At 49.3% G+C, this 26,290-nt stretch overlaps 7 protein-coding genes across 7 annotated transcripts; 2 read left to right on the top strand and 5 right to left on the bottom strand.

Annotated features, from left to right (window-relative positions):
* Positions 1-264: 264 nt before the first annotated feature.
* On the bottom strand, positions 265-2,938 carry GCG54_00014794 (Acetamidase regulatory protein; the record flags this gene model as incomplete). The annotated part of the gene is made up of 5 exons (XM_045414615.1): positions 265-718; positions 791-1,266; positions 1,321-2,584; positions 2,671-2,733; positions 2,784-2,938. The coding sequence occupies 5 exons, from the start codon at positions 2,936-2,938 to the stop codon at positions 265-267; spliced, it is 2,412 nt and encodes an 803-aa protein (XP_045260737.1).
* Positions 2,939-3,750: 812 nt separating this feature from the next.
* Positions 3,751-5,435, bottom strand: GCG54_00014793 (Low-affinity glucose transporter HXT3; the record flags this gene model as incomplete). Its single annotated transcript, XM_045414614.1, has 3 exons — positions 3,751-4,802; positions 4,864-5,232; positions 5,291-5,435. The coding sequence occupies 3 exons, from the start codon at positions 5,433-5,435 to the stop codon at positions 3,751-3,753; spliced, it is 1,566 nt and encodes a 521-aa protein (XP_045260736.1).
* A 1,364-nt stretch (positions 5,436-6,799) lies between these two features.
* GCG54_00014792 (putative NADP-dependent mannitol dehydrogenase) lies at positions 6,800-7,755 on the bottom strand (the record flags this gene model as incomplete). Its single annotated transcript, XM_045414613.1, has 3 exons — positions 6,800-7,060; positions 7,121-7,522; positions 7,579-7,755. 3 exons carry the CDS (start codon positions 7,753-7,755, stop codon positions 6,800-6,802), a joined length of 840 nt encoding a protein of 279 aa, XP_045260735.1.
* A 374-nt stretch (positions 7,756-8,129) lies between these two features.
* GCG54_00014791 (ATP-dependent kinase YFH7) lies at positions 8,130-8,840 on the bottom strand (the record flags this gene model as incomplete). The annotated part of the gene is made up of 1 exon (XM_045414612.1): positions 8,130-8,840. The coding sequence occupies one exon, from the start codon at positions 8,838-8,840 to the stop codon at positions 8,130-8,132; it is 711 nt and encodes a 236-aa protein (XP_045260734.1).
* A 392-nt stretch (positions 8,841-9,232) lies between these two features.
* On the top strand, positions 9,233-12,127 carry GCG54_00014790 (putative D-xylulose reductase A; the record flags this gene model as incomplete). The annotated part of the gene is made up of 7 exons (XM_045414611.1): positions 9,233-9,244; positions 9,298-9,581; positions 9,636-10,197; positions 10,248-10,470; positions 11,186-11,851; positions 11,906-12,037; positions 12,087-12,127. 7 exons carry the CDS (start codon positions 9,233-9,235, stop codon positions 12,125-12,127), a joined length of 1,920 nt encoding a protein of 639 aa, XP_045260733.1.
* A 1,283-nt stretch (positions 12,128-13,410) lies between these two features.
* On the top strand, positions 13,411-17,343 carry GCG54_00014789 (uncharacterized protein; the record flags this gene model as incomplete). The annotated part of the gene is made up of 4 exons (XM_045414610.1): positions 13,411-13,879; positions 13,943-14,565; positions 15,719-15,762; positions 15,822-17,343. The coding sequence occupies 4 exons, from the start codon at positions 13,411-13,413 to the stop codon at positions 17,341-17,343; spliced, it is 2,658 nt and encodes an 885-aa protein (XP_045260732.1).
* A 1,057-nt stretch (positions 17,344-18,400) lies between these two features.
* On the bottom strand, positions 18,401-19,223 carry GCG54_00014788 (putative pectate lyase E; the record flags this gene model as incomplete). Its single annotated transcript, XM_045414609.1, has 2 exons — positions 18,401-18,749; positions 18,808-19,223. The coding sequence occupies 2 exons, from the start codon at positions 19,221-19,223 to the stop codon at positions 18,401-18,403; spliced, it is 765 nt and encodes a 254-aa protein (XP_045260731.1).
* Positions 19,224-26,290: the final 7,067 nt, after the last annotated feature.

The following is a 26,290-nucleotide window of genomic DNA, read 5'->3' as shown; positions in this document are numbered from 1 at the left end:
GTTCAGCATATTGGGGAAGGAAAAGTGGTGCAATTTTGCATGGATTGATGGGGGCCAACTGCTGTAAAGTTGGACCAATGCCGCCTCGTGAGTGAGGACCCGTTCGTAGGACGATAATATCGTCTCGTACATGGCGAAGTCGCTCTATGGCTTTCTGTACCCCTGAGCGTGTCAATCCCATGTTGTGTATCCGGCTCTCCTCCAAGTCTGACGTCCTATCTTCATCTTCGAGAGATTAAATCATGAACAGAAGTACTCTCACCCCTAATTCTCAAACCACATGCCATCCCCATCCCCACCGCTCCCGCCCTTCAAAAACTCCATCCACGCATCGTCGCCCATAACCACGTCCGCCGCCTCCATCGGCGGCACGTTGGGCCACATCATCGAGAAGACGCTGTTGATCTGCGTCTGCGGGCTCTCATCGATGGGCTCGGGGGGAGCGGCCTCGAGCGCGTCGTAGCCCGGCGTCGAGCGCGCTGCCGCTGCCGCTGCTTCCTGGGCGGCGGCGGGCGGGACGTAGCTGGTGTCGAGGAAGCGGCCGCAGAGGTCGACGATGACTTGGTAGCAGCGCGAGGAGCTCGAGTTCACGGGCGCGAGGGCGGCGATGCAGCGGGTGGTGGTGGTGACCTGGTGCCGCCAGTCGGCGGCGTTGGGGGAGGTCGGGTCGTTGCGGAGGCAGATGCAGGGGATCAGGGCGGCTTGGAAGAGGAAGTAGCTACACGGTGGTCTTTGGTCAGAGTTGTGGATGGAAAGGGCTTGAGGGGGGGCTCGGGAGGGGGGGACTTACAGAGCGTACCACGCGCCCAGGCGGTTGTGCTCGTTGCGGTCCCAGAAGTCGCTGATGCTGGTGATGGTGGCCTTTGCGTCGGCGAGGCACTTTTCGTAGGCGCGCGTGTTGGAGGGGGAGTCGTCTGCGCGCCTGTCGCGGGCCTGGAGGGCGCGGCGGATGACGAAGGGGCGGTACATTATGATGCGCAGGTTGCGGTATCGCCAGCTCATCACGGCGTGGGCGAGGGCGTACTTGGGCGGCGGGGGAGGGTTCGTTGCTGCTTCGGAGAAGTAAGGGGGGATGCTGGACAGCCAGGGTTCGAGGAGGTCCTGGTCCAGACGGAGCATTTCGTCTGCCGAGGGGAGGGGCTTGGAGATGACACGGGTGTAGATTGGGGTCGTGGCGATGTGGAAGGATGCTTGGGTCCGGACTGCGGTGTAAGGTGTGATGCCCTCCGTCTCGGGCGGGTAGGACTTGGAGATTGCAGTCAAGGACTGTGGTCGCTGTTAGCTGATGCTCTCGAGATCGTTTGGAGGGCTTGACTTCACCTTGTCATCGACGTTGAGGGGGAGGGAGACGTCGACACCCTCAGATGGAAAGACGGAGGGCCGGCTGAATGTTATCGTGGCCCCGACGTCAAAGACACACAAGGACCACCACACCCGTCGGCGGATCTCCATGTTCAGGGGCGATATGTTCCAGCCTTGGAACTCCTTGTGTAGCCCGAGGCCCATGGCCATGCGCACGGCGAGGCCGAGGTAGTTGTACCCCGAGTTGGGCTTGTCTCTCTTCTGCTGGTAGTTGGAGATGAGGGTGAGCGCCTGGACGAGCGTCAGGTTCCCCACCTCGAGGAAGTTGAAGGACAGGATCGAGCGGGCCTGCGCGAAGAGGGACACGTCGAGGTTGTCGAGGGTGGTGGCCGTCGTGTAGACGCCGATGGCGGCGACGGTGTACGCGAGGACGAGCCAGCAGTCGCCGCTGGGGCGGGGGATGACGCCGGCGTACTGCGCGCGGAAGGTGGCCTCGTGGATGATGGGGTAGCTGACGTGGTAGAGCCGGAAGTAGGCGTCTATCATGGCGTCGGTGATGTGCCTGTTGGGGTCTGGCTGCGGCGTGAGGGCGTATTGCATGTGGTTGACGGGGCCGGCGCGCGATGACGAGGACTGGGTCCTGCGGCGCGGGGTCGAGGGTTCCAGGAGGCGGAGGAGGGCGGCGCCGGAGGCGACGCCGAGGTAGCCGGACTCCTTCTCGCTGACGGCGAGGGTGGCCATGCCGTCTGCGATGGTGGCCTCGCCATTGGAGTCTGTCTCTTGGATCGCTTCCGGGGAGGCGGAGTAGTTTGTCAGGGTCTCCTGCTCATCCCACTCGAAGTCATCTGTGGGGTGCGCCTCAAGGAGGTTGAGGTCTCGATGGGCGATGTCGTTTGCTGGGTGGTGATGATGATTTTGTCGCTGGGGTCGGACTACGTTGGAGTTTGTGTGCAATCCTGGTGCGGAGGATGAGGTTGTATGTCGCGAGAGGGAAGCCCGGGCTGGTTGAAGTTGAGGGGCCGGCTCAGGATCGCCGAGCGGAAGCGCGCCAAGATCTGCCTCGACGGGCAGAGGTTGTGATGACGGAACATTGGCGCCGGACGAAGCCGGTGAATCCAGCCTTGAGAAGTCAAACGGCTCATCAACACGCGGAGCCGGTGGCTCGGGTCTCCCGGGCGTGGCTAAGGGGGCGCCCGACCTATTGTTGGTTGGAAGCAGAGCCCGCATATGTGTAATGAGTGCCTCGGCCCGCTCCAACCTCTCCTCAACCTCGGTGAGATGCCTGCATAAAAGTGTAAGTCAAGTTTCTTTGGTAAAGCACAACCAGCCACACCACCAACGTCCCCTCCCCCTGCAAGCTACTCATACTTTCTGGTCAGTGGCGTCCGGGCGTGCTTCTCATAGAGACAGTGACGCCGGTACTTTACGCAGCTGTTCCCAATGTTAGCATGGGCTGATACCTTTGGAGGCTCTTGACTGACAGGTTGCATGTCGGAATGGCCCGGTTGCACTTGGCCTTGCGTCGCCTGCACTCCTTGCATGCCTGATCGGCAGATGCAAAGGCCATGCTGACGGAGGCCGGGTCCGGAGGGAATGAGCCGGCCGGGTCGTCGCCGATGGGGCCCGATGATGACATTATGTTTGATCCAAGGGCCGAGAGAGGTTTAGCCCGAGACAGCTCGACAGCCTCTCACATTCAGGGGTGGTAAGCTTGCGGGATCGCGATCCAGGCTGATGTTTGGCACTTGGCGGTCCCGGAGTGACGTTGGCCGGCTCTCGGAGGTAGGGCGGTTGTCGTCCGTTCTCTGGGGAGGTATGCAGCCGTCATAACATTCGAGCGAGCATGCAGCAAGGAGATATGGAAATTGAGGAGGAGCGGACGTTTGTGGTGTGGGTTGATGGTGGTGGCTGCGGGTCGGACGAGGTCGGAGGGGAGGCTGCTTCTGTTGCTCCTCACGTTGGGTAGCGCGGCCCCCAGGCGGTCCTCTCCAACATTCAACTCCAGCGAGTCTCCAGGTGCATGAACCCCGCCATTTTCTCCACACGCTTGCGCTGTGGAGATCCACAATATGACTGATCGCGATCAGGGGGCCGGGGCCAAACATCCTTGTAATCCGAGCTCCGCCGGTGTTAGTCGGGCACGATGGGCTGGGGAACAGCTTGGCGGGACGAAAGGCTCGGGGCATGTTATCGGCTGTTGGATGTTACCGAGGGATGGCTGAAAGCTGCTTTTGCAGCTTTATGATGGGTTTTCAGACCGATATAAGGAAGTGCTTGAGACGGCTTTAATGTTTGACTTGAGTCGAGAGGTAGATGCGGATACAGATCATCGTGAATCATTGCAATGTGGACTTTTAGGTTTGGCAAATTTGCAGAACTCGAAAATTCAAACCTCCTTTTAATATCTGGAGTAGTTTCACACGATAGATCAACTAGGCAACACGCCCCTTACGCTTCCTCCTTGTGTACCGCAGTGCTTACACCACCGTTGGCTAGAATCTTTTCCTCCTTGATGTCCGAGCTGCCCTCAAAGTTCTCAACGGCCTGTGGCCCATCAAAGATGACTGCAATTTCCTCCAAACTGTGTCCTTTTGTTTCCGGGAAGAGGTACCAAGTTATGAATAGGAAGACCGCCAGGAGACAACAGAACACAATGTAGTACTTCCATCCAATGTTCTCCATTCCGATGGGGTTGACGAACGCCTGGATGATGAGGGAGCCGTAGATCGCAAGCAGCTCTACCGCGATACCCTTGGACCGCAGCGAATACGAGAAGAGCTCAGTAGGATAACCCATGAGAAGCGGGGTGTACGCAATGTCGTAATGAAAGTAAAACGTGAACAGGCACACGACCACGACGATGCCCGCGGGCTTGGAGCCCGTGTCCGAGTTGACGGCCGAGCAGGCGGTCCAGACGATGTACGAGATAAACATCCCAACGCCTGACCAGAGGAAGAGGGTTCTCCGGCCAAGACGGTCCACGAGGAATGCCGCGCTGAGAGCGGCGCCGAAGTTGAATATTTGAAGGAGGCCGTTGATGAGTGTCTGGTCGAATGTGTCGGTGATGCCTACGGTGTTCAGCACCAAAGTCAAGTAGTACGACACCACACCTATGCCGTTCCACTGAGCCATTGCGCCGACTAATACGGCAATCAGGGTCCGTTTGCGGTTGCCCGGGGTGGAGACGAGGGCCGCCCAGCCCGTGGTTTCCGCCAGCTTTTCTTGTCGGATTGTCTGTACGATCTCGGCTATTTCACGGCGGACGAGGGGGGTGTGGGCTTCGGTAGGGTCTTGGGCGCCGGAGTGGTATCGAGCGAGAATTGCGGCTGCTTCGGTTGTTCTCTCCTTTGCGATGAGCCATCTGGGAGACTCTGGTACCATGAAGTAGAAGCAGAGCTGGACGATGGGGAAGCCGGCCTGAAGTATGCTGGGAATTCGCCACGACCATTCTGTAGCGTAATCCTGGCAGCCGAATGTAGTCCATGAAGCTAGAATAGCACCTAGAGAAATCCTGGTCAGAACCTTTATCATTTAATGTTTGATGTCGGCCTTCAGACTCACCTAGGTAGTACATGGTCCAGTATGCCGAGGTGTACTTTCCGCGGTGTGTCGGATAAGCCAACTCTGCAATGAGCAGTGGACTTGGATGGACCACGAACATGCCTCCAAATCCGACGACGAGTCTAGAGACAATGAACATCGGCAGGTTGATCGAGGTCGACTGGATGATCGTCGCAACGATGATGAGGATGATGCCCGAAAGGAGGACAGGCTTTCGGCCGAAGCGGTCCGCGAGGTATCCGATGATTGGAAGAGCCAGAACGGAACCGATGGATTGCGCGGCGTTGACAACACCCAGTTTCACACCGGTTGGGTGACCGAAATACTCTCGCCATTGCTGAAGTGACTGCAGCCCGTTCATCAACGATCCTGTGAGTTGCGCCTGTTAGACGTTGAAAGGCCTATGCGAGAGGCTTTTTCAACTTACCATCATACCCGGCAACCGATGATGACAAGAGAGGAATCAGGAGAAGCAGGTTCAACCTCAACAGGTGCGATTGCTGGAACCAATACTTGTCCGTCTTGGGGAGGACCTCGGCCAAAGCGGCGCCGACAATCTGCTCGTCTTTCATGTTTGCTTAAATCCGAGGTCGCGTGCCTGGCATCGACTAACAAGAATATGAAGACATCCAAGTTGGCATGGACTTGATGAGAAACCAAAAGGCTCAAAGAAATTGCCCGATGCGAGGTCACGCGGGTCCCGCAGGAGATTTATATCTACATGGACGAGGAACGAGGTGATGATTCCCAGGTAGCGTGATGTTGACACGCTCACTCACCCAGACGGCTGGTAATTGGAACCTCCGCGCCCAGCTAGCCACTCCGCATGTTCCCTCTTACCCCACATTAACGTGGTTGATGGGTCGGTGGAATACGGGGGGGATTTGACCCATGGGGTACAGCGCGGTGCGACCTGTTGCATCATCGTACTTGCGGTGCTGCATCTGTTTGCCCACGAGTCATGTTTGCGGAGAGAACATTCCCAGAGCGGCTGTTTGGCAGTGCGGGGACGACGGACGACTGTCACCCTCACTAAAACCTCACTAGACGGGGGCTGTTGGTGCCTAGCCCATGCAGGCTCTGCCCGGCAATAAGACGCATGCGTGGAAGGCTGGGCAGGGGTGAGCGAGGCCCGGCTGCTGGGATCTTTCGATGATCGGGTGAGGACGAGGTTGAACCGGGACCTGTTGCGACATCGTGATGTCTTCAAAGTTGGATTTTGGTTATGATGGCTGTGATGATGATTCTTTTTGATCGGAGACCGGCGTTTGGTCTCGGACATCGTCCATGCTTGCTTGGCATCCGGCCCACAGGAGGCCGGCCGTCTGAGGGACTTATGAGGTGCACACGCAAGCCAGAATGAAAGTGGATTCCGCTGATTATCGTCCATGAAGAACGCAACGTGTAGTTTCTACCTGAGAAAATCAAGAGTGTAAGTCATACGACTGTGCATGAACGTGAAGGCACAAAGTTGTATGTCGGCGAATAAGCTCTCGAATTTTCCGTTTGATGGCGAGGCCAACTTTTTTTTTAAGAGGACTAGAGTTGAAAGTTATCAAAGTCTGAAGAAGGCTCAACTGGGCAGAAATCCGTTTGAATTATGATTAGTTGAATACGTTCGTCCGTAGTTATTTAGTCAAGCCAATGTTTCGAGCCTCTATAGCCAATTCACTTCTTACAAACCCAAGGTAACGCGCATTGTTGATTCCAAGGTGTGCATACTTTGATATCCGAGATAGTTATTCAAATCTTTTACAAAATTCATAGCACTAGTACATTCTGAGGTCCAGTCTCTAAAATCAACTTGATCATATGCGTATGGAAGCACACAGGCTCAATTCACTCAGTCGATTCTTTCAAAAGCACTTGGTGTTCAGCTTGATTGATTTGAGGCAGATTCAGCACAAAAGTTTTGTCATTATCTAGCATAAAACATTTACCGAGCGGTGTAGCCACCATCGATGATAAAGTCAGCCCCCGTAGTGTAAGAGCTGGCATCACTGGCGAGATACAGGTAAATGCCCTTCAACTCCCTGGGATCAGCATCCCTGCGCAGCGGTGTCAGGCTGAACCACTCCTCCTTCATGTCGAATGGGCAGTCACCCGAGATGGCCGTATCAATGTAACCAGGGGAGACGGAGTTAATACGGCCTCCCCACTTAGCCCACTCGACAGCCAGAGACTTGGCCAGGTGAATCTGCAAAAGCTCGGTGTTAGTCCGGGCGGTGGCATGTCAAGCAAACAAAATCGAACTTACGGTTCCGGCTTTGCATGCGTTGTAGCAGCTCTGCTCCTGCGGGACATTCGCGGCGTGGCCACTCATCGACGCCGTGATAATTCCGACGCCGCTCTTCTGCTCGCGGAAGACCAGTCCGGCTGCCCTCATGCAGTAGTACGCGCCGTCAAAGTCCACTGCGCGGACGTGGTCCCAATCCTCGACCTTGTCGTCGAGACCGCCGGCCTTTGAGGGCACGCCGGCATTTGCGATCATGACATCCAGACGGCCAAAGTCCTTGACAGCGTCCGCCACAGCGGCCTCGACGGCGGCGTAGTTGCGGACATCAACCTGGTAGGACTTTGACTTCACGCCAAAGTCCTTGATGAGGCCCTCGGTGAGGGAGTTGGCTGCCTTTGAGGATGTGTGGTACCAAATGGCGATCTGCGGGTGGTTCAGCCATGTGCGATGTTCAGGGGATTTGGGAAGAACGGTCGTACGTTGGCGCCGGCTTCGGCGAGACCCTTGGCGATCTCATGACCAATGCCGCCTGCTCCACCCGTGATGATGACGGTGCGTCCATCGAGGCGGAACTGCTTGAAGACGCTGTCTTGAACGGGAGGGTTGGGAGCCCGAATAGACTTTCTCGTACCGTTTGTTGTGCCGTTGGTGGCCATGGCGATGTGAGTTAGGGTTATTTGGGTATCAAAGAAGGACTAGTGTTGCTGTAGACAGTATGCTGATGTCTTGACGAAGGAGATGTGTGTGATCTTAGAATGGGAGTTCTTCTATCGAGACTCTGCGACTAGGGTTCAAATAGAAGTCATGCGTGATTTCTTCTTGAGACCTACATGGTGCCCGGGAGATCATGCCAAGCTCTTCGAAGCCATCCCCGGATGTTGGCTCGGGTGGCCCGCACCGTGGGCCGCGGGCCTACGTTCCGGACGGAGTGCTCTCACCCTCACCGACGCACTTTACGTGCCAAGCACTATCCGTGGTAACTACGCCAAAAGACTCGACTCAACATGGAATGATATTCTATGCAGAGCCGCTAATTTGGCAACTCCTCGACACTGTCAATCAAGAGATCATATCTGCCTTCGCTCCGTTTAGCAACAAACTCCCCGTTGACCATGTCGTTAGTCTCCGCTCTATGTAGTGCCTTTTCCATAGTATCCTCAATACCGGCTGCAATATGTCTTTTCGCAACCCTTGTCCGAGCCAGTGCCGATTCAACTCTGACCAGCCAACGATCATCCACCAGCGGAGCAATCTGACTCCAGGGCTCCTCGTCCGCAAGCAAGTAATTCCCTTCAACGATGCAGACCTCGACATTGGCATCGACCGTGAACCCGCCAACGACGGGGTCTTTGACTTTGTGGTCAAATGTAGGGGCCAAGACCGGCCGTTCGCCTGCAGACGCCCGCAGTTCGCGGACGATCTCGACGACAGCGTGTCCGTCAAAGGTCCACGGTGCGCCGCGCCGGGCGATCGCTTCCGCAGCATTTGGAAGGGCGCGGAGTGTTGCCAGGGGTAGGTGAAAGCCGTCAGCGGACATGACGACGGATTTGGGGTGGGGTCCGGGGTAGTTGTTGATGGCGGAGACGACGCGTTGAGCGATGGTCGTTTTGCCGGAGCCCGGTGGCCCCGCCAGTGCGATAATCAGACGGGGATGGGTGTCCGGTGCGTTGGAAGAGGAAACCTTCTTTTCTTCCCATTTGGAGAGAATCCGTTGGAACAATGATTGGTAGGTGGATTCCATGGCGATGGTGTGGGTGTGGTCTAGACTTCGTCGGGCTGTTGATGGGCGCCTTAGAGCGGTAACATTGACCCTAGCAAAGCCAACAATGGCACACCAACGAATTGAATCCAAGAAATATTTGGATGGGAAAGCGAGAGGACAAATGGTACTCGAGCGGAGGACAGGACATGCTGATTGGCGCACATCGGGCAACAGTCGCCCGACTCAGCTCGGCGTTTGGCGGCGGCCCCGCTCCGGCCGGCGCCGCAGTACCCCGCGTCGACGTCACGGCCGTCTGCCATCTGCACAAATAAGATGCTTCCAAGCTTGGTAGAGCTCAAACGGACTGACGATATCCCAAGTCTCACTGCCATCAGGGTTCGAACCGAAATTAAGCTAACCATACCTCAAAGATGTCCGAAATCGTAAGCTAGATTGTCAACATCCTGGCTTCGCAGCCAACGCTAACCTTCCGCAGAACCCTGCCTTCGTGCTCCACTCCATCAAGAACGTCTCGTTCGAGAACCGCGAGGTGCCCAAGCTCAGAGATGAGTACGATGTGCGCGTTCACATTGAGCAGACGGGCATCTGCGGCAGCGATGTCCACTACTGGCAGCGCGGCCGGATCGGCGACTTCATCCTCGAGTCGCCCATCGTTCTCGGCCATGAGAGTGCCGGGACCGTTGTTGAAGTCGGAAGCAAGGTGAAGAATGTCAAGGTCGGCGACCGTGTTGCTATTGAGCCCGGTGTGCCATGCAGGCAGTGAGTTTCTGTCTTACTCTACGTCGAGGATAGACATGTGCTAACTCATCAAAGCTGCGATCACTGCAGAGCTGGCGCATACAATCTCTGTGCAGACACCGTCTTCGCGGCGACACCTCCATGGGACGGTACTCTGCAGAAGTACTACATTGTTGCCGGCGACTACACCTATCCTATCCCGGAGCACATGACTTCCGAGGACGGCGCGCTGGTGGAGCCGGTTGCTGTTGCGGTGCAAATCTGCAAGGTTGCTGAGTTGAAGGGCGGCCAGACAGTGCTTGTCTTTGGCTGCGGGCCCATCGGTGTTCTTTGCCAGGCCGTGGCCAAGGCCTACGGCGCCAGCAAGGTCATCGGAGTGGATATTTCTGAGTCTCGCGCGGCGTTTGCCAAGGACTTTGCAGCCGATGATGTCTATTTGTCGAAGAAGCTTCCCAATGCTCCTGAGGACCCTGTTGATGCTTCTCGCGCCATTGGCGAGAGGATTCTCAGGGACTCCGGTCTCGGAGAGGGGGCTGATGTGGTATTAGAGTGCACGGGTGCTGAGCCGTGCATCCAAGCTGGTGTTTTTGCTACTAAGAAGGGTGGGACTTATGTGCAAGCTGGGATGGGCAAGGAGGTAAGCATAGCTCAGCCGGTATCTGCAGACAGACCGCTAACTTTACCCAGAATGTTGTATTTCCCATTACAACTGCGTGTATTCGCGCATTGAACATCAAGGGTTCGATCAGGTACACAACGGGATGCTACCCCGAGGCTGTCAACTTGGTAGCGTCAGGAAAGGTCCACCCAAGGAAGTTGATCACTCATCGTTACAAGTTCGAGGAAGCCGTCGAGGCCTTTGAGGTTGTAAGACAGGCGAAGGAAGACACTTTGAAGGTCGTCATCCAAGGTGTACCAAAATAGAGGCTAGCATAGATGAGAAATTGAAACGTCATGATGATAACATGTTTACAGTCGTAGCAAAATGTTGATCTATCTGGCATGACCCCTGGCATGAACCTATTTCGCTTTCTGTCATAGCATATCTGCACTCACAACACACCTTAGAAGTTTGTCATTCACGTCGTAAAGTATTCATGTCAACTGAAGTGTCGAGTTATAATGCCAAGCCTAGACCTACCTAAAATATGTGTGTATGTCGTGTTTGAAAGCAAACCTGTGGCTTTGCCCAAGATAATCATGATAATGAACATATGTCACCCTGGGCTTTCCCGAAGAAATTGATCGAAGTTGCTTGTCCCCTGTCGATGAGCCCTCTGATATCGAGCAAGCTTAAGCCTGAGCAAACATCAGCATCTGCGGTCAGGTGCACAAGTGTCCCGGCATACCCAAACTTCGGACAGGGGTGGCAGATGTCCGCTTCCCCAGTTTCCCCGCACCGAAGCAACCCCTTCCGCTCCGGACAACAGTCGACCGAATGCCTGATTCGCCGCCAAAAGCCACGACGGCGGATGGACCCACCCTCCCGCGAATGACCCGGTACAAAATCCCCCGGCACTTGCCTGGTGTCTCTGCCCTGGTCCATAGTCACACCATTCGGCTCGAACAAGATCACCAAGTATCAAGAACGTAATCTCATAACCGAATCTATACCCCAAACGCAGCAGCAAACATGGTCCTCCCGAGCCACCCGAACCCCGCAGCGCCGGTCGCCTCCCACTTCGACCTCGCCGGGAAGACGGCCATCGTCACGGGCGGCACCCGAGGCATCGGCCTCGAAGCCGCCCGCGGTCTTGCCGAGGCCGGCGCTAAGGTTGCCATCACGTACACCAGCACGCCTCCGGAGGAGGCCGATGCCACGGCCGCTGCCCTGTCCAAGTCTAGCAACGGCGTGCTGGTGAAGGCGTACAAGTGCAATGTCAAGGTGCGTTCTGAAGTCGAGGCCGTCATTGAGGCCGCAACGAAAGAGGTCGGCGGCGGAAAGCTGGACATCGTCGTGGCCAACGCCGGTATTGCGGACCACATCCCTGCTATCGAATACCCCGAGGACAGGTTCCGTGAGATGCTGGACGTCAACTTCCATGGTGCATTCTGGACTGCGCAGGCGGCGGCCAAGGTGTTTGAGAGGCAGCTGAAGGCGGGCAGTGACGGACGGGGCAGCATCATCTTCACCGCATCAGTGTCGGCTATTTTGGTGAATGTGCCGCAGAGGCAGGCGGCTTACAACGCGAGCAAGGCTGCGGTGGTGCACCTTGCCAAGTCGTTGTCGGTGGAGTGGGTTGACTTTGCGCGGGTGAACTGCGTGTCTCCTGGGTTTATTGCGACGGACAGTGAGTTCTCTTGGTCGGACTTAACTGAGCGTAGCGTTTTGCTGACAGATGCAGTGCTTTCGGTGCACCCCGAAGAGTGGAGGAAGCAATGGTTCTCCATGATTCCCGGAGGCCGACTTTGCGAGCCCGCTGAGCTGAAGGGCTCGTATGTGTACCTCGCCAGCAACGCCAGCAGTTATATGACAGGTATGGTGTCCTGTTTGATCTTGGAAACTTCAGTACTAACGATGGTCAGGTGCCAATCTGGTGATTGATGGTGGATACACATTGCCTTAAATTAGAGGGACATCTTTCAATTGAAAAGTTCAAGTAAAAAGAACGCCTACTTTTCCTGTGCTATGCCGACTACTTCTCTTGTGGCTCTAATCTACCTTACCGTCCTCGCTTCTGTCTTCGTCGCTACTGTTGTCTCCGACAGGAGCAATCAATATCCGCAGAAAATATAGCCGCGCAGACACAGGAAAGTTAGGCGATCTCTGAGTAAAATGCGTGCTCGACTCAGGGAATTGAAAGGCGCCCAGGGTCATCTACACTCTTTCGCAGAAGACTTTATTCAGCGAAGGATTAACGTAACGCTCGAGAGTTTATTAGAAGGGTGGGAGGAGATTGCTGCATTAAGATCTCAAACTAATAACAGGTATTAAAAACCTAGAAGTTTCGTTATCATAAGCTCACTATGCAAAGCATAAGGAAAGATCAAGTCTAAGTCCGGTTCAGCCACGGACGGGCCTGCTTGTACATAATACAGATCAACAAAATCAGAAAAAGCAAAAAAAAAAAAAAAAAAGATCTCAATGCGAGGCGGATTCTAACCGCTATTACTCCCCGAGGTGGGCTCGAACCACCAACCTCCAGATTAACAGTCTGACGCGCTAGCCAATTGTGCCATCGGGGATTTGAGATCTGATTGGATGGTTGCTGTGAACCTCTGAGCCAGCTAAGTAGGTATGCACCAGCCCCACCCATGCTTTCTCGCTTGCTTAGGTACCTAGCGGGTCCGTCAACGGTTGCAAATCAGGCGACTCTGAGGTAGTCCTTTTGCAGGGTGCATGCGCGTTATCAATAGAATCATAATAATCATTCAAGAAGGCCGGAAGCCCCGATGGAGCAATCTCTTCCATTTTTTAAATCAAAAGCGTTGCTTACAGCTGATTCGCTTCAATCTTCTATGCACCCTTGCTTCTCAGTCATTTTCAGCTGACTTGAAGAGGCGAAGTAAGCTCGGCTAAGCAGCCTGCAGCTCGAATCTCACCTCCTGTCTTACACGTAACTTGGCGCGTAGCTGAATCTTTTATCATACAGCGCTGTAGACAAAGCCAGAGTATTGCTTCTGCGTCATCCGCCTGTTTCTCGGGTTTTAAACTTATCAACTCTTTTCCGTCGTAGATGATCTCACTACTCTTGTGAACCAACCCCGTGGACGTCTGCAGGTTATTCTTTTCCAGCAACAATCATCACAAACGCCTTTCAACTTTGATGAAGGATCATCGTTAAACTGGACGCTCACGCGTGAACTTTGCGCAACACCTTATTCTGTCAGATTCAAAATACTGCTCATAATGACGGAGCATGGCCAACAATTTATCGGAGTAAATGATGTTGCTGGCGACGTTCATCCCGAGGACAATGAGACCAGCCCTCTTTATTTTACAGGCTGCACCACTTCAGCCCAAAGCATCCAAGACGAGTCTGCCTCAACGACCCACAAGGTCAATAGTGGCGTTAGGTCAGAGCACCCAGGAGGGTTGTGTTTGCAATATCAACGCCTTTCATCACATGTCGACCACCTAACCCTCACTGATGCCAGTGACAGCGGCGGGAAAGAGGACGAACCGAGGGCTCTTTCCGGCCAAGTTGTAGCCTGGAGTCCAACCTGGCTCCGACCCATTTCTTTGTTCAGTTTCATGGGCGTCTTCGTTGTTAGCACTGCTGCTCTTTGCGGCGTGTTCGCTTATTCCCAAAAACACGATGGTCTAATGATGATTCAAACGGACTACGCATCCGGATGGCGTTTCGGCCCGGTAGCAGGTAGGCGTTCCATCCGAAACTCAAAGATCAATTCTGTATTTTAACATGCGAGCTCCAAATTAGTTCTCACGGCCATTTCAGTCCTTTGGTCGAGAGTCGAGCTTCAAGCGCTTCGATACATGCCTTGGATTGCTCTAAAGCAGCACTTACCACGGAGAAAAGATGACCATGCGCTCGACTACACCGCAATGCTACCGCATGCAGTCCTTTTCGAATCGTTCAAAAGACGCCACTATCTTGTTGTTATTGCAACTCTCGCATCGCTTCTCATTAAAGCGCAAATCGTCCTTGCCCCAGGCTTGCTTAGCGTCAACAGCGTTCAAGTTGCGAATGAGGTCGATGTCAAAGTTCTCGACTCTTTCGAAGACAGATTCAACGACACAAGGGCTCTGGATGGTCGAGCATATCATTTGATCAAAGCATTGCAGAACTTCCAGCTGCAGCTTCCTTTCGGAGTTACTGAGGATACCGCGTACCAAACATTCATATCACGGAACGCAACTGCCAGAGGAAGCATAGACGCGCCTTTGATAGTCGAGGTTGATGGCCTTTTTGCAGACATGCATTGCTTGAAGCTTGAGTCCTTTACTTCCACTGAGCCTAAGCCTGAACAGCTACCAAACACCAACGAAACTCTTTACTACGTAGTTGAGTTGATGCTCCGATTTCAAGGGTGCGAGTCTGCTGTAAGAATTGAGAACCGGTTTCCTTGGCACGAAGTCCTTCTCAATTTCACGGGGTTCGAAGAATGGATTGGCTCATGGGGTGCTCAAGATGTCGACAGCGGACTAGCCAAGTCCAGACCATGCTCGAACCTACCCCAGCAACACAATCAGAAATTGTTTTACTCTACAAGGCTTAATGTGCCAGGGAAAACAAATATACCAGTCATTCAGAGTTTTGCGGCAATTCTTTGCACATCGACCTCTTCGAAGTCGAAAGTGCAATTAATAGACAACGGGGTGAGCCCCGAGGCAGTCCCTGTGCCAGAGAGCGACACATCATCTGTCTCAGCGGATCTTTGGGCCATGGCCGAAGAAAGCATGTACTCGCTCGGATCTGCGAACCTGTGCCGGCCGCATACCATATTTTTTGGCCCAGTCTGCTTGATGACGCTACTGGAAGCGGGTGAAGGCTTGACAGCCTCTGAGCTAGTGAGTAGAAAGGTCGGCGACATAGCATCCTACTCTACCGAAATGCTTTATGAGTCAACTCTGAACGTTTCTCGGACTCTTTTCCCCTTGCTTGGACACTATTTCCTGCGTGGAACTACCGGTCCGCAAGAAACCATTTTTGGTTCCACAAACGAAAACGTTAACAAGCTTGTTGTCAACCTTACTGTATGCGCATGCCTTGCGGTATTGAATGGAACTTTGGTATTACTTGCGATTCTACTTCTGCTTCAGCATGGCATAAGGAACGCGGTTTGGAAACAAAATCCTTCCACCATCCTTGGACACATGCTGTCTTTGAGGAGCGAAGCGAAACAGGCGGCGTCTCAATCAAACCTCACCGCGGCCACCTGGAGTGGCTGTGGTTTTACCCCATTTGTCCTGAGGACATGGGTAAGAGCGCTGTCTGTTATCTTTACGTTCTCAACTATCGCAGCCCTTCTGTACACACACCAACTCGCGGAGATCAACGGCCGGCTGATGATAAACACGAATGACGGCTATTCTCATTTACTTTGGACGTCAATGCCAGCGCTGATTGTGCTCATTATTTCTGTCTACGCGAATTGCTGCAACTCCGCTTATAGAAACCTTTCGACGCTGTACATGTTATCTTTCAAGGCCTGTCGCGTGCAGGATCTTGATACATCACATCTCGACATGTTAGGATTACGCACTCTCTTCGACTCTCTTGCACGACGAGCTTGGACTGTGAGCGCCTCACAATTTGTCACTATAATATGTGCATTCTTGACGACACTAGCGTCTAGCTTGTTCTTCACTGACGTGGATCCGGACTTCCGCGAACTCCAGCTCCAACAGGAAACATGGCTGGGCTCTTTCAGGATAGAGAACACCCCCAAAAGCCTCGACTTATCTACGAACAACCGAAAACTGGTCAGCAGCCTTCTATTGTATCAGGATGATCCAACATTGGTTTATCCGCAGAACACATATGCCAACCTGGTGTTTCCCGCTCTTGGAAGCGCGAAGGATGTGGACGTCTCCGAGAGAGTCTCACTCAAATTGGCAGCACCAGCTGTCAGATTGGGATCTGAGTGTTCAAGGGTCCAGCCGAAAGATTACAGAGTTGTCAATCATGGAGATCCCTCTCTCTTCAGAGACATATATGTGGCTGAGTTCATTACTTGCCCAGACGGTCGCCAAGCTGAGCTGACGAACGCAGTCAATGTGGGAGACTCCAGGGAGGATGGAGAAATTGCGGGGGGGCCTAGAGATATATACTTCGCCGAGGAGTTTGCCTCTCCGTATAACCTTTTTACGATAAATGACGTTTGCGAGCTGGGTCTCGAATCCGATGCTTACGGCCACTCCTATACGTTCTCGAGAACAGAAACTTATGCTTGGGGCGTCTACAACGCTTCCACTCATCAATTCGACAACCTCACAATATGGAGATGCAACTACACCTGGGAAGAAGTTGGCACCGAAGTGAACCTCAGGGTTCTCAACGGGGATTTTGTGTTGGATACGACGAGACCACCAAGGCCAGATGAGTCAACCACGAGACCGTTGAACCCCACCTTCAACATTCCACCGATTGGCTACGAGTTCGACGATCTGTCCGTGGGTAGCGCGCAGCCTTCAGTGGAACTGGACTGGGAACTCGGTGGTTCAAAGAATGATCAGTTCGCCGTCTTATTTGAACCGCATGGCCCATTCTCAGCCCAGGATCTTCGTGATCCAGACAAGGAACATGCCATCGTCAAAAAACTTGGTCACAACTACGCCCTCATCGCAGCTCAATTAGCCAACCTCGAAAATCGCTTCAGCATGACCGAGAGCTCTGCAGACCGTCCTCCTCCATCCAGCGGTCTTTCGAAGCTCAACGCAACGGCTACTGACAATGAGCCACGTCGCCTCAGACAGAATTCGGAGGTGACTTGGGCTCTTGTCACAATGGTGGCATTGATAGCCCTAACTAATGTCTGGACACTGCTCTCCACCGCATCTCGTCATTTTCTGGGGAAACCATTACCGCTGGATATGGACGTAAAAGGCCTTGCACCGGATGGTTTCAATAGTATGGCGGCGATGTTTGCCTTGCTCAAGGGCTCGAATATCAGGGCATATCTTCCGGACGACGTGGAACGGCTGTCTTCAAAACGGCTCTATGAACATATGGATGACTTGGAGTTCCGGCTTGGTTGGTTTTATCGGGCGGAGGACCAATCTAGAGTCTTCACCGTGGGTGTGATCGGAGATCCAGGTTTCATGTTCCTGGGATCGAAGGAGGGTACAGCCAAGGAAGAGCCGCTGGTTGCACCATAGCCTTTGTTGAAGAGTTTTGCTATCCGGGCGGGTAGTAGATGTACGGCGATAGGGATGATCGACGACGAAAACCACAACGACAGGGACAGATAGGAACAGCGAAGAAAGTAGTGTAAGTATCAACTGCTGGACCTTATATAGACAGGTAGTTATCCGCCCGGATAGCAAGACTCTTGTTGAATCCACGAACAGTATCGGGCTCGTCGGAGGAAAGGAAAGAATTCGTTGAGTTCGAAACCGTCGAAGGCTAGAGGCATCGCTGGTTTCGCTGATTTCGCTTCGTACGTCAATTCGAATGTGAACTGGTGACTGTGCGTTTGTGCACGCTTCGCATCGTTGTTGAATATCGAGGTCTTCGAGAAGGTTGCTGCATGGCGTAATAAGTGTCTGGCTGATAATTTTTCATTGCTCGAATTCGCCGGGTATTTCACCAGAGTGAGCAGATAAACACGGGAGGACAGACAGTCTTATTTATTTTATTCTGGGGGCCCGGCCAGGGTCGATGCAGACTTGGCTCGAAGTTGACGCGTTCCATGATCTTGGCTCGGTTGTGTGTGCCGTTGTTGCCGTGGGTGCCGTTCTTCCGTCCGGGGAAGGCTGAGAGTGCCGTGATAGCCGTCGTTAAACGTCTTAGCATTAGTGTTTGTGGGTAGCCAAGTTTATCCCGGTGGAGGCATCTGCAGTGACATGCATTTAAAGATCCGAACATCAAGTTTATTTTGACGTTTTGCGGGGAAGGCATTCTGATCGTGATGGAAATTCTTTTGGAAGTGTCACTTGCGAAGTAGGTTGCGACATATTTTGACTCAAGTCATGAGGATTATATTGTTTAAATACACTGACCCCATGTTCATATGTACACAGAATGACCAAGCGGCCCAGTGAATGCGCATCAGCTTACACACCACAGAAAAGAAATAGCCGTGGTTCGTTGTCTTCCTTCCCCGTTCTTTAACCAGTAAAACGAAGTTCACTCGCGTCTCACAGAGACTGAGCGCATGAGAGATGCACCGTAGCAACCAGAGACCCAAGACGAAGACCAAGCGAAGCGAGACGCTTAGCAAGCCTTGAGGGTGGAGTACTTGCAGGCGGAAGAAGGGCCGGAGCCGATCTTCTTGGGCTCGTTGCCGGGGGTGGTGCCCTGGAACTCGGTGCAGATCTCCTTGACGGAGGTGGCACAGGTGCCGGTGATGGTGGAGGTGTCACCCTTGTTGGAGTTGATGCCGGTGAGCATCTTGCCGTTGTAGGCCTTGACGTTCTTGACAACGACGGAGCGCTTGCCCATGGTCTTGCAGTTGCCGCAAGAGCGGTAGAGCTTGCCGAAGTCGACAACGGTGAAGCCGTCGATGGTGACGGTTCCGAGACCGTTGTGCTGGATGACCTTGTCCTCAGCGCCGCGGGCACCACTGTAGAGGTATTGTTAGCCGGTGAAGTGAGTATTGGAGTGAGCAGAACGTGACTTACCCGCCAATGACGGAGGCGTTGCCGTCACCCTTCAGGGAGAGAGCATCCTCGCAGACAGCAGTCCACCAGACGTTGTTGATGGTGCAGGAGCCCTTGCAGTGGACACCCTCGATCTGGTCGGCACCGATGATGGCGTTCTTGAGGGTAGCGCCGTTCTCGAGGATGAAGACGGCGTCCTTGTCGCCACCCTCAGCCTGGCCAGTGCACTTGACGCCACGGCCGTAGGTCTTCAAGCCACCGTCGAAGGTACCCTTGACGGACTGAGCGGCCTTGTAGGTGACGGTGCCCTTGGAGGCGGGGATGGGGAAGGAGGCGCGCTTCTCGATGGCGGCGGCGCCGTTGGGGCCAGACTGGCCACCGGGGGCGGCGATAACGGCAGAGGCCGAGATGGCAGCGAGGACAGCGGAGAACTTCATTTTGAAAGTGGTGGTTGGTTTAAGAAAACACGTAGAGTTGGAATTGTTGGATGAGTGTTGACAACGAATGAATAACCACCAGGGTTAAAGAATGTGAGTAGTTGGATTGGTAAAGGAGAGACGGTAGCGGAAGATGCTGATGAGAGGATAAAGAGGAAAGAAAAAGACGGTTGATGGGCGGGAAATCTGGACCTTCTTATATCGAAGAGTCGCTCTCGAGATGCTCCCCCCGAACTGGTGCCAAGTCCACACCACCATCTGCAAGTAGTGATCCTGATTCTGCAGTCCTATCCCTCAGCCAAGACTTTTCCAGTGGGACCTCGCATTTGGGCCAGCTCACAGACACAAGCTTTCGCCCAGGGCTGGGGTGATTGAGGCCCATCCAGAACATCCAATGTACCGCCCGGTCCACGATGGAGTGAGATTGAGTGCGATATGGCCTGCGCCGCGGCAAGTGATGGCACCAGGCTTCACATTGAGTTAACCGGGGTTTAGGGGCAAAAGTGCGGATGGAAGCTGGGCGCAAAAACAATCGATTCATTTCGGACACAGCTTTCCTTCCCTGTCGATATGATCCACCTTGCTATCGGAGGATGGTTCGGACGCTTCGGCGAGCCGCAACCTTCGCGCAGGAACAACATGTTTGGCTGATCACAGGGGCAGAATGACTGCCCAAAGAGGATGTCAAGGCATGAGCAGCGCCAAGGACAGGGCCGTTTGACTCTTAGATCTCCAATTTGCCCATCCGCTCAGGGGGGCATGATTGTGCAAACCCATCAGCTCCGTGGGCTAGTTGGCATAGTGTATTGACTGTATCCGTACCAGTCCAGAGACGGTTCACATTTCGTATTTGTCTAAAAAGTGGCGCTTTCTGCATTCTGGACCATGAAACATGTCAGGGGCTGTCACAGGGGTGATTGAGTGGTGAAAAAAGAATTAACCCATGTCAAAGATGAGTGGAGAGTCTTCTTTTTGGGGAGAAGTCGGGTGGTTTGAGGTTCGGTGAGGTCACGTTGCCAGCCGTTCGGAGTGAGCAGAAAAAATAAACGAGCAAAAAGTCGGCCATAATCCGCAATGTTTCCGTGCACTCGAAAGCAACGCTAGCGCGCGGGAAGCGCTCCCATTCGCCGCCACCCATGTTTCGGTTGTATATCGAAGGGAGATGAACTGGGGCTTCAGATGGAACCAACTTCCATTTAGATAAGACCCGTTACCTTGGTCCTGAGTAATTCCCGAGCTCACGGAAATGGAAATGCGTTGGGGACTTTGGCACCTTGACGGACGCCTCTGAGCTGGCATTGCCGAACTGGCAGCAAGCCGACTTGTTCTATCCGTAGCGCTCGTCTAACCCTGACCTTGATGCTAGAGCTTTTCTCGAATAACCTTACAAAGGTTAAGAGAATACGCATATGCTATCGATAGACTCGATATTGGTGGAGCGCGGCGCCAACTGAACCGAACCGCTTTATTGCCTGGGGCCAGGGATCATGACTTGACAAAGTCTTAAGCCGTGGCACGCCTGATATTACTGTTGGTCGCTCACTGGCCAGTTGGTGCGCTGCGCAAGTCATTACCCGTAACCTTCACCGCAATGCCCGCTAAAAGATCATGCTTTCCGTCCCCTGCTGAACTTTCGTGACCTTAATCGACTGTCCGGGGTACCGCTGACACTGACCGAGGACGGGCCAACTCTACAGCGGCTACGGGCAACGGCAGCAGGTTTTCTGACTCTGAGACAGTGTTGATTTAATCCGATTCAACATGCTACTGAAAGAGTCGTCTTCCGTCATATGTGGATCAAGCATTGAATCATTACACCACGGTCGCTGATGTCCAAAATGCCTAGGACCCCGCTAGTTTCAATGCGCCGCGCGATTGGTCAAACGATCTCCAGTTTCTGCAATATATCACCAACTTGTGCCGTCTGGAATGTGGGTGGACGTTACAGTCGCTGTAGGCAGAGTCGCAAACTGCAGTGCATCGCGGGGCGCGCGCAGCAACGATGGGCTTTTTGGGTTGTCCCTCAATGTCACCTGGCTGTTATCGGCCCTGGCCCCGACTTCCGTCACAATGAAACAAGGTAGAGAAGGAAAAATAGAGTCAGTCTCCGTCGCTCTATTGCCTGTTCTAGCGGTGTGTGATTCCAACGCGGGTACGGATACTGGGCAACAGGCACATGGAGCGGAGATCGGATGGCCTCAATCAACATTAACAACAAAGCCCATGGGGCCACAACGCTTGAACCCGGCAGCCTGGCAAGGGGGTGGTCCGTTGTCTGTGTGTGCCCCCTTTTCCCACCAATGTGCAGTCTCCATTTAGCTCGAGGAATTCCCACGGCACTTCTCCAGAAACGTGATGCCAAGACTTTTTGGAAAGGAGATGATGCCAAGACTGGACCTCTGCCAAGACTTTTTAGCATCCATCGATCTGCGCACTTTTCACACACGAAACCGAGGTCACTGACCAGCTCAGCTCTGCGCGACCATGACGAACGTCTTTTGGGTTTGCCAAATTCTGCTCGACGCGCTTCGTTGAAAAACTCTTTTTTTGCAGCTTCAGCCGCCACCGGACGGCCGAATTTGAGATTCAACGGCTTTCCCCCGGACGCTCCGAGAGGCCTCCCGCCTCGCCCGTCTGGAACCACGTCCGGCGAAAAAGGGGGCCGAATCCGCCGCTTACGGGGGTCGGAGTCGCCCGGCTAGAGCTGGCGAAAATGCTAACAGAGGGTCTGGAGTGGGTATTGTCCTTGGGCCATGTCCACCCCGAGATTGCGCCCCAAACGGGAGCAAGCATCGGTTGATGTGCCAAGTGGGCGCTGTATTCAGCGCTGCATACCAATCAAACAAGTCAAGCCTGGGGGTTAGGCTTGACTGTTTGACTGGATTTTCACTGAAAGCTTGCTTAACTTAATAGACTTAATTTGATTTAACTAATATTACCTATTTAGGAAGTTAGTAAGGCTTTTATAATATCTTAATATACTAGAAATATACCTATCTAGTATTATAATATTATTCTACCCTCTATTAACCTTTCTATTTAAAGTAATACCTATTAATAGTAATACTACTATCTTAAACCTAGTTCTAGAGGTATTATATCTCCTTAAGTAGTAATAGCTTTATTAATAGCTTCTATAATATTAGTATTAGTTTAGTAAAGCTAAATACCCTCTTATAGTTAGTTACTATTACTAAGATAGTAAAGATATTAAGGACTAACTTACTAAGTATTAAGAAGGTTTACTAATATAAAATCTACTACTAAATAGAATTATTAATAGACTAAGTAACTATAAGGTTAAAATATTTCTCTAATTTATTAATCTTATTAATAATAATATTATAAAAGCTACTATCTAATTATTAACTATAATTAGAGTTTTTAAGCTTTAGAGGTATTATAATTAATATAAATAACCTTTATAGAGGTTTTAAATAAGCTTACTTATTAGTATAAGTAGTTATCTTAATATATTACTACTCTTAATACTCTTAAAGACCTTCTTTAGTAATATAAAGCTACCTATAAATCTCTTAAGTATTTTAATACTTTTTAAGTTATTATAGACCTCTATTAAAGTATAATATTATAGTAGTAATATAAAGAGGAGACTTTTTAAGCTTTTTATAGTAATTATTAAGTATTTACTAGCTATTAATAATTAATAAGTATATAAATATATAAGAGTTAAAGTTAGTAGCTTAAGGGGGGTATAGCGATATAGTAATATATTTAGACTATAAATAAGTAAGGATATTATTAATTAATAAGGTCTATAAGATTAACGCTTAACTAGATTAATATAATACTTTTATTAATTAAGATTACTATAATAAGAGACTTTAAGATATTTATATAGCTATAAAGTTAATCTCTTCTATAATAGAGGTATTATAAAACTTATATTAATCCTTAAGTTAATCTAAGAGATACTTAAGACTTACTAAGATCTCTTAGAGTTAACTATACTTATTACCCTTACTTTAGTTTTTATATCACTTAGTTTATAAGTAGAGAGGCTTAAATATCTTATTTAACTTAGTGAGGACTTACTAATCTTTATTAATTAGGATATCCTTATTAGGGATATAATTATCCTTATTCTTAAGACCTAGAAAGTAGTATATATAACTAGTAATCTAGCTATATTTAAATAAAGCGTAGTAGATTATATTATATATTAAGTTTTATTAAGTAGTATTACTTAATATTAGATTTAGCTTTTATAATAACTCCTCTTATAGAGTAAAAATATACTTATTATTATTAGCCTTATTACTAATAGATAAGAAGGCTTCTAAGTATTATAGTAATAATCTAATATACTTAATAATATTCTAAAGCTTATTAATAGGTCCTCTAGTCCTCTAATAGGCTAAGTTTTTTTAGATCTTATTAGTATTAATAAGATAGTTAGACTTTTATTTAAATACTTCTTTATTAACTTTATAAATAATAGTATAACTAATAAGGTTAAGGATATAGCTATAGTATTAAATTTAATAATATTAGGTATTTATTTTTATATATAACTATGAAATAGATAAATATAAAGCTTTAATATAAGTACTATTAGTATTAGTATTATTAGAGATTATAATACTAATCTTATTAAATAAATACTAGTCTCTTATAACTATATATATTATAGTAGTAATATTCTTACTAGTATAAATACTAAGCTAGTAATAAAAACCTAAGAGGTATTATATTTATTTACCTAACTTATTAATAAAGTAGCTAAAGATAGTAATAATAGCATATTAATTAGGTAAGATCTATAGGTTAAATAATATATAAACTTTTATAAGAGCCTTCTATATCTCCTCTTTAATCTATTATTTCTTAGAGATATAGAGTTATTAAAGTTAATCCTTCTAATTAGTCTTTAACTAATATATCTAAGTATTAATATTATAATTAAATATAGTAAATATATACTATATATACTAATTACTAAATATTATAAGAGGGTTACTAGTATTAATAAAGAAGTTTATAACTAATTCTTTAATTTAAATAGTCTTCTTTTTAAATATAATAATAGGAATAGATTAGTAGTACTTAGATAGAAGCTTAAAATTATTAGCTTTATTAGGAGATATATTACTACTTTCTAAGTAACCTTAGAAAACTTTATATTTATTCTTAAGATATTAAGTAGTAGTAGTTATAGTTTTAGTATTATATAGCTTATTAAGAGTCTCTACCTTATTATAGTATTAGTAAATTTAATAAGTACTACTTTTTTTATTATTAATAAAGATCTTATAGATAAAGGTACCCTTATTTATAATCTAAGAGGTATAATCTTAAGAACCCTTTTTTATAATAGTATTAATATTAATAAACTACTAGCCCCTCTATATAGTATGAGGTAAGGCTTTAAGAGTATTATATATAGCTAAATTAATAGTTAATATATTATTAGTAGTAGTAGATAATATATAAATCTAAGTAATAATCCTATAAGGAGTTAATAGTTTATAGCTAATAAAGTAATTAATATATTAATTATAGACTAATAGAGGTATTATAGTAACTAGTAAGAGGTTAAAAAAGATATTAAGAGGTATATATAGGTAGGTTTTTAAGGTATAGAGGTGTAGTAATAATAATAGTAATAGTAGTGCTAGTAGTACTAGTAGTAATATTAAAAAAGAGTTATTTTTAAGAGCTAGTATAAAGGTTAAAAATAGACTTTTTTTAACTTCTAGTAGAGAGGTTAAAAATATATTAATCTAGTAGTAAAATAAAAAGTATATTTTTAGTACTTCTATTAGTTCTTAATAATACTAACCTTATTATTAGGAAATATTTAGCCCTACTCTACTACTTATTAGTCTAAAAGTATTACTAAACTAGTATTAATAACTACTTAATCTTTTTTTTTTTAGAGATATATTATAATAAAACTTAATAAACTAATAGTAAATCTACTATATAAGTAATTATAAAGATATTAATTTAAAACTAGCTTAAGTTATCTACTTTAAGTATAAAAATTATAAGGGTTATAACTTTAAGTAATTAGAATAAGGCTAAGTACTAAAATATCTAAGTAAGCTTTTTTTTATTTTTTCAAAAAATCTTTTAAAAATCCTAATTAGTTTAGAAATTAGATTTTTATTATTCTAGGTAATATTAGCTTAATTAAGTTAACTAAGCTTCTAGTGCTATAGGCTTATCTGTTTAAATAGCAAAAAGCCTCTAATTTGATTAGTTGATTGATTGATTGATTAATTAGGCTTGAACGGGGTACTACACTAGCTGTATTCTCATCTAAACATTGCACTCGGCCGCCAACGTGCTCTTTTTGCCCGCGGCAACGAGACTGCTTCAAGTTCACATTGAGATCAGCAAGAGGAATCGGGGTTTTTGGTACTCTACTCATCCCTGATTCCTCCGGCTGGTACAATGCCCACTTGAATATACTAAGAAAACCTCTATATTGGAGACGTATCGTCAACCGCACCAGACAGAATCCAGTAAAGTTGCTTTCGTCCGAGAAAGCTCGTAAAAAAAATGGGATTCATCTCATGTTTAATCTATCTGCATTCCATGTTCTCAGGTGAGCACACCTAGCCAACCCCTGATTTACATTGTGAGGCAAGTGAGGACCAGCCTCACGCCTTACTTGCTACCCTACCTGCGGGCAATCAGATCTTAAGCCAAGGGATCTTTGGATAAGCATAGGGGTCTTGCACTAGGATACGAACATCCAGCCCCCGTGAACGCATCGTACAGATTGCCTTGCAGCATAATCGACGTTGCGATTACAACCCGAACCACTTTTGTTGGGTTACCTACTGGAAGCAGCCGACGGGATATGATCTAAACAATTGTTCGGATGGAGTACCCATTCCCAATTATTGATTCTCAGTGGAGGGAGAATCACTTCCGTGGATTTCGTGCATCTCCTTGGTAGCATTGACTCCCGTTCGGTCTCACACCATGAACGCATGATCGTGAAAAAACAAGTTTTCTCGCAGAGTCATTCGCGTTCGTAAATTCAAAGTATCCGAATCAGACTTCTCCGCAAGTAATTCTCCAGAAATGACATG

The sequence above is a fragment of the Colletotrichum gloeosporioides genome, assembly GCF_011800055.1.
Source record: "Colletotrichum gloeosporioides strain Lc1 chromosome Unknown consensus_66, whole genome shotgun sequence".
Taxonomy (NCBI): Eukaryota; Fungi; Ascomycota; class Sordariomycetes; order Glomerellales; family Glomerellaceae; genus Colletotrichum; species Colletotrichum gloeosporioides.
Note: the sequence above shows the minus strand (reverse complement) of the source record. Positions and strands in the feature narration are given on the sequence as shown.